This window comes from Carcharodon carcharias, chromosome 11, assembly GCF_017639515.1.
Source record: "Carcharodon carcharias isolate sCarCar2 chromosome 11, sCarCar2.pri, whole genome shotgun sequence".
Taxonomy (NCBI): Eukaryota; Metazoa; Chordata; class Chondrichthyes; order Lamniformes; family Lamnidae; genus Carcharodon; species Carcharodon carcharias.
Genome location: NC_054477.1, coordinates 47,881,813 through 47,889,437, shown reverse-complemented (window position 1 = coordinate 47,889,437; position 7,625 = coordinate 47,881,813). Strand labels below are relative to the sequence as shown.

Genomic DNA, 7,625 nt, shown 5'->3' with positions numbered 1-7,625 from the left:
AAAATATCCAAGTTACAATCGGTTCACATTGTCGGTATACCCGTGGCAAATCTTCAATGTCCTTTAGCGATCACAATCTCATAGCTATTGTTGAAGTCTGGAATAAAATGTCCAAACAATGTCAGATATTAAAAGTCCAATGCTTCTATCATGTATCCCTGGAGTGCTGTAAAAAGTCTTTTTCGGCACTGATGAATCTGCAGCTCCTCGTTTTAAGAGGTTTACACTCCCCCCACCCCACCTACCCTGTCTCTTTCTGTATCTGAAAATCTGAAACGGTGTTCATTGAGAGACGGTGCCAGGTAAGACACCTCCGCTGGCTGCCAGTACTCCGCCGTTAGTAACCGAAAGAGGAGCGGCTGTCCCGGGAGGAACTGGGCTGAGTTGGGCCGACCCCTGCTGAGACTGTTGTTGCAACTTCTTCTTCGTCAGCTTTCGCTCTTTTGCTCTTCTATTCTGAAACCAGATCTTTACCTGAAAATGTCAAATGAAGAATAATTTAGTGTAATACAGAAATGCAGTTTCCCTTTAACTTGTGTTAAAAGGATCGTTGTTCCGCGGGTAAACGCGGGGGTTAGGTCATTTAGACTACATAAATTACAAAGAAACGCCAACTCAATAAATGTTCAAAATTTGAATAACATTGTTAAATACATGCGAAGTATAATCCCTGTTACGTTGTTTTTTTATGCCTTAGTTTTTGCTCGAGTAACAACAGACCTTCATTTTAATCGGTCTTTATTTTCACTCGCCCTGCACATAAAATTATCTTTATCTGCTTATGGTAAAAGTGTTCAGCGGGTATTTTCTCCTCTCTTAAGAAACCAGCCAAGTTGAGGTGGAAATCGAGCGGTGTCAAAAACGAGATGGAGGAGCACTGTTAGAAATGTGAGACATCACAAAAATAATGACATGAGTTGAAGTTTCTAACTGGAATTGGGATGGACGGTGGGTTTATACTTTGTTATGGACTGCGTTTTATAATGCGAGACGCTGCTATAGCCCAGCTGTTCCCTGACACCACATACGATTTGGCCAGTGAAATTGCGGAATTAATGTTCAATTTACTAAATTAGCATTTATTTGTTACTGATTTTGAAATCACAACGGCAAATTTGCTAGTCATGTATGGCACAGGGTTTGTGATGAGTGGAAGTTTAGAATCTCTCTGTTCATGAGCTCCCTAACCTTAATTCTGGGCCTCTGGTGTGGAATCACTAACACTGGCTGCTCCCATATAGATGAAATGTTTAGGGGTTGACTCCCTATAGCTGTAACTCAAAAATTTGAAAGGACATCTTTGAGTAAACTGCCACCTGTTTTTAAAAAATCACATTTCAAGGTTTATACAGAGAAATTGCAGCTACTGAATACATTATGAGTTCATCTTCAAAAATAATCTTCAAACTTTTCTGTGGCTTACGGATTTATCCACCCTCTCAATTAGAGATGGGAAAAGAAATGGGTTTAGATATTGCTGCCACGATAAAATATGCAAGATGATCTGAATATGCCGTGAATGCGACCAAGTGGCGGCTCCTTGACTTCTTGACTAGTCTATTGAAGGTGCGCTGTTCCAGTTCGGTGACTGACCTGCCTCTCAGAAAGCCCCAGATTAACTGCCAGCTCCGCTTTGCGCCGGATAGTGATGTACCGGCTATAATGAAACTCTTTCTCTAGCTCCAGTCTCTGGTGATCTGTGTACACCACCCGATATTTGTCCTTTGTTCTCGTTTTATCTGCAAGATAAAAGGAGCAGAAGCCTATATAATAAAAACGAAATAAATTCTGTATTATTGTGATGTCGATTCTCTAGCATTGATGAAACAATCGAACTTTTATAGAGGTATAAAATGGAATACTTATTGTAGTTAATTAGGTAGTTAAGTGTCTGATAAATATTATTGAATGTGCAATGGTTTCGTTTCTCCTATTGACTTGTTGTGAGCTGATCTGAAAACAATTTCCAACAAACATTGATAGCTATATGAAGACCTTCCGAAATGCTGTGCCCGTGATACTAGCAGATACAACGGCCACTTGTAGGTTTATAAATTTATTTTCAGAGTTTACGAGAGAAATGTTAGCATTTTCAGTTCCACCGTGATAACCGAAAATTGCTGCATTTAAAGGCAATTAATTTGAAGTGCTCAAAAAAGGAAGAAAAAATACGTCCTTGCAAAATAGATTAAAAGGTTAGATGAGGGCAATCGATAGCTGAACCCAAATGCATAAGCAGGGTACAAAATATAGGAGCCCACAGTGTACTATAAAGTCATCGCCCCCAACACCGCCCCCCCCCCCCCCCATAACTTCCCCCAGGAGGCAAAACATATTCTAAATGTGCCTGTCTGGTTTTAATTCCATTCCTATCTCCGAATGCTTCTTTGTCCAATTCTATTCTCAACTACCTACTGCTGCCTAGCATCGACTTTCTAACGTATAAATTTGAAAATTGCCCCGCACTCCTGTATCATATTTTGTCCCTGGCAAAAAGATCTTTCGAAAAGTGCACAGATCAATGAAGTTGTTGCATAACAAACGGCACCCGCCTCATTTTCTGGCAGATCAAAAATGTCTTTCATTTTCTCAGAACAACAGTTTTGCTTAGAGATGGAACTTCGAGCTTTCTACCATCAGGTGCATCTTCCGACCCGGACTTCTCATCTTACTAATTGGGCACCTCTGACATAGTGTGTCCTTGTTTTACAATGAAGGAAATTTTACACTGGCGGAGGAGGCCGGAAAATCGGAGTCAAAATGATTAAAGGTTCTGAGGCAAGATTGGAAAGATCTTGATCAAAATCCCGAAAATTTTTCAATTTGTTTCACTGAGCATTTTAAGTAACTCAGATTGATTTATTTCACAAGTGACTATCCCATTTTGATCGTCACCAACGGCGAAAGTGCATCACCACACAAGGCCAAATTTCAGACTGAGATTTCATAGCCAAAGCCACTTGTGTTAATCAATAATGAATATGTAGGAAAAATATTAATCCCGGGTATGTATTGTGGCTGGTTTAGGTCAAAGCTAGGCCAGTTTGAAGTAACCTCAAGAGCTAATCGAAATAACTGACTTAACCCACATCCTACCAAACGAATGCCAAGGCTTGTCAATAATACAGTTCACTGGTTTGATCTTGGTATTTTGGGGAGGCGGGGGAAGGAGGTGACATTAGTTCGTGTGCATTTTGGTAAAATAGGCAACAGGTTCAAAGAAAGTAAAGGGCCGATAAACTAAACATTAAGATAACTTGCACCACAAAAATCTGCGGGAAATAAGGCATTTGAGCCTCCTGGGAATGTTCATCTTCTCCAAAAAGAAAGCAGGTGAAAATTAAACTCTCCTGAGACCTAAGGCAAGGTTCCTAACATCTAATCTTCCCATTGGCAATACAAGACCAACAGGTGAGTTGCGTGAGGTGCAGCTGCTTTCACGTGTCAGGATGGGAACTGCTTAAAAATATAGCGTAGATGCAACTTGTTGTATGGGTGGATATAAAATCGGATTTAATAATTGCGCTCGTTTATTTATTTTGCTGTGATTAGAATCAGGCATTATTCAAGCTCTTGTCTTTTTTTGCTTGTGGTTCGATGCTCAATGCCGGCAGGCTGACTTTGTTCAGGTAATTCGCTGCAAACCACAACAAAAGCACCCCGCGAAGTAACATGTCTGACCCGGGGAATCTGTATACAGCTGTTTAAAGGGGAACACGGCTCAAACAATGCAGTACAAGGCGATCTTATCAAAGAGAATTTTTCAATGAGGGAATAACAAACCCATTCTGTTTGAATTACCACTCTGGAACAAATGGCGGCCAAAAGCTTTCATCACAAGCCTCGGCACATTTACATTTAAAACCCAGTTCCTAAAGAATGCTAAAGAATTTCAATGGGAATCTGCATCAAAGATCAAGACTGGGTATTAGGGCGGGGGCGCGCATACAGGCATTTTTAGAACGCGAAAAAAAATGATGTGACAAATGTACTTTTAAAAAGACACATTAATCATCTAAAAACACATGGCTTATCTCGGGGAGCAAGAATTACACAGATAATCCCTGGATGCTGAATGGAAGGGTCAGCGAACCCATTGGGAACCTCATCAGGTTCTCGATTATATTTTTCTTTGCGTTTACATAAAACGTAATTCTGTATAAACTTGATAAAAAGTAAAATAAAAACACACTTTCAAAAAGACAGAATTCGGAGCTTGAACAAACTCGAACTTATAAATATTTATTTGGGGTAATAGGAAACCTTATTTTTAGACTTCGCCTTTGCTTCCTTTTACCCAGAATTACTTAGTAAATTGGAGACTATTTCATTTGCAATTCAAACTGTTTCAGTTTCAAAATTTTAATAGTGAGTTGTGCCTCTTTTCCTAACTATTATTCTGAATTTAGAACATGAATATACTGGAAAATGAATGGCCGCAGGTTTAACAGGAGGTTAATGTATAGATGAGGATATTCACTCATGGTGGGACTCATTATTTTGATGCATTGGAATAGTTTTTAATACATTTTAAATAAAGTTAGACCTCTGCAATAAGGGAATTTTCTTTTTATTGTTATTATCCATTTATGTGTAATTTTTGAATGAACGACTAATGTATGGGCAATAAAGTGAAACTGAAATGAACTGAATTTGTATCGTGATTTCACAGAAATGTTTTTTTTAAAAAGCTCATTGACGTACAGTATAAGTATGTCACGGATAACTCTTCGTTAGTCGGAATGAGTAACATTTATTGTTCTGTGATGGCCTGGGAACTGAATGGGATCATGCAGAAATGTCAAAATTCTTTATTTGCTGCGAAACTCGCCATCCTTTTCCGGGAGATAGACGGAACAATGGGCTGGGACTGGCAGAAAAAGGTGTATATCAAAGCACTCAACCTTGAAAGGCCCTGACACATAAGAGAGCAGCCATCAGTCTGCAGTTTGAAGAAAGGGAAATAACATAAATTAAAGAGATCTGGGCTCCATGCAAGTCTAAAATAAATCTACATTACAACTAAGGCCGGCGCCTGGTCGTGCAGCCTCTTTACATTTTAGTTTTCGCATTTGACCTATTCCCCAAGAGCTGAACCGGCATCTTTGTCTTCCACTCGGCCATCGAGGTCGGGGGACATCGCAAGTGAAAGGTGCAATTCTTCTTCGGTGCAACAGGCCTCTGAGGTTTCACTTCTAACCGTCAAAAATAGACCTCAGAAAACAGCTAACTGAGAAATATAGATTTTGCAATCATTTCATTTCTCCGAATCTCTATGTCAAATCAACGATGTTAAATGCTAGCCAAGCCTAGATGCCTCCTCCTGCAGAGCCAGATAACAAGAACGTATTATTTTGAATACTGGTTGAAGAGTTCATAAGGACGAAACCATTACTTTCACGTTGATCCACAAACCGGGATAAGCGAAACTTGGTTGTTTCTCGGAGTGCCTTGGAAAGATTTTGTGGAATTCTTGATGAACGGGGCTAGGGTTCAGGGGATGCAGAGTTACAGTACACTATGCAGTAGTAACCAGTGTTCAAATTGGCTATTCATAAAACTATACAGTTGCTTAATGCTTGGAAAATAGCGGGCACTAATAAAAGTATTTGCTTAATGACACAGAAACAATTGTCAGGCGACACTGTTCAGTGATTTATATGGGCCGAAATTGGTTATAAAATCTTCGAATGTCGATAACAGGGTTTAGAATTATTGCAATTAAAGTATGTCTCCACATTTTAAGACTCTTATCAGGATGCTAATGAATAAATTAAGATGAAAGAAAGCAGGAGGAATAGCAGCCACAAAAATGCGTTACAAATTTACTGCCATTTATTTATACATTAATAATGATGTTATTATGCTGCCCTGTTGCAGCCAGTGTCCATGTGAGAAAGTACCGACGATAACAAATGCTGTTAACCTTGCAGCACAATGCATACATGGAACTGGTCTTTCAGATAGCATTATGGAAAGCATTCTGACAAGGTATCGCCTCCTCATTTATTAGTGTTTAAGCGGAATTTCCTGACAGTTTGACAGCGAATGGTACATACTATAAATAGATGATTGGTACATATTGGTACATGGGCTTTCTACATCAGGATCCCCTTTGCAGTTCTGACGAGTCTCTTCTTAAAGGTAAGAAAGGCTGTGTTTCTAAAAATAACACTATTATACAAAGAATTTGAACAGAGGACCGATTCGCTCTTACAGAGTTGTAAAATTAAACTACTTTACTGTATTAGGCTCCTTTTGGGGATGAAACCCGGCTTCAGCAATATTTATTGACATTGGTTCCGGTGCAGAGAATCCGAGTTAATAAAGTACTTGTGAAAAAACAGTGCGATCAGATGCGGTTGGGTTTGCGGCAGTGGAATTGTTCCAAGCACATTTTCTTGTCTAGGATTCCCCCTTACACTATGTAAATTAGAGGACTTAATCAGACTACTTTTCTTCACATTTTGCATATAAAAAATAAAGCGTAATACGATGACAATTCTGGAGAAAGCACTCCATGGCCTTTACTTTAAGGATTGGTCTCCTCTCTACAAATAAGCGATTTAAGCAGGCAGCAAACTTTAACAGCAGCTGTAAGGGAATCTTTACAGCAGAAATGCATGCAAGCCACGCTTTTTGCACGGTTATGCTATTGGGGGTGGGGGGGGGGTGGTGGGGGGAGGGAGATGAAAGCACTCCGGTAGCAATATGAAAGGGGAATACTATCACATTCCGCTGGGAGTTTTAGGACACACAATCTTACCCGTAGCTGATAGCTGTTGGTTTGGTTTCCTCATCCATTGGTAAGGGTTGCGTCTTTGGCTGTTGGGAGAATGCTGTTCCAAAAGGTTATTGTTTAGAGGCTGGATCGCAGCAGATCCCGGGCCCTGAACCGAGTTATAATCTGTCGGGTTGTAAGACAGAGTCCCTGGTGAAGTGTTAATGGCGTGGACCGTGTTTGTAGGTGCCGCGTAAGCACCCCAGTCCTCCCGGGAAGGGCCATAAGGAGAAGGCCAGGGCCCTGAAGATTGAGGGTGGTTGTCCAAGTTTACCCCAGGTACATGATAACCAGCATACTCCGGGTACTGCGGTGGGCTGACGAAATTCTGGGCGCCCAGGTTAATGCCAGAATGCCGGACGGATCCTGAGTACATGCTCATGTCTTTATCCAAAAGATAGCTCACGTACATGTTGGCGATAGGGCGCAATCGGCATGCTGCTTTAGAGAAATCCAGATTCTTACTCTCAGGATCTTCTTTTTCCTGGTTTGCCTTTAACAGTGTCTCTCCAAAGGCGATCAGGGCGATCCGCCCGTGTCCCACATGATTAACGATTGTTTACAAGCTTCTATTAGTAATGGCAAACTAAAGGCAGGTGACGTCAACTAATTCGTATAGCCAAAGATTTGCATTTAAAAAGATAAGGAGACAGGGGTGACTCGATCAAGAGCTGCATATTCAACCAAGTATTGTTTGAGAAGCTTTCTCCTTCTATCCCAACCTTCCGCACTTTAACCTCAATGCTCCTGATATCAAAATCATTAATCACATTCAGAAACTTAAAAAAAAACCTTTGGAAGGTTAACTGGTTCTGCAAGAGTGACTCAGACAGGGATCGTGGAA

At 40.5% G+C, this 7,625-nt stretch overlaps 1 protein-coding gene across 1 annotated transcript; it reads right to left on the bottom strand.

Moving 5' to 3' along the window:
• Positions 1 to 282: 282 nt before the first annotated feature.
• On the bottom strand, positions 283 to 7,193 carry LOC121284423 (homeobox protein CDX-1-like). Its single transcript, XM_041199875.1, has 3 exons — positions 6,767 to 7,193; positions 1,594 to 1,739; positions 283 to 474 (listed from the first exon to the last, which is right to left on the bottom strand). The coding sequence occupies exons 1-3, from the start codon at positions 7,191 to 7,193 to the stop codon at positions 283 to 285; spliced, it is 765 nt and encodes a 254-aa protein (XP_041055809.1).
• Positions 7,194 to 7,625: the final 432 nt, after the last annotated feature.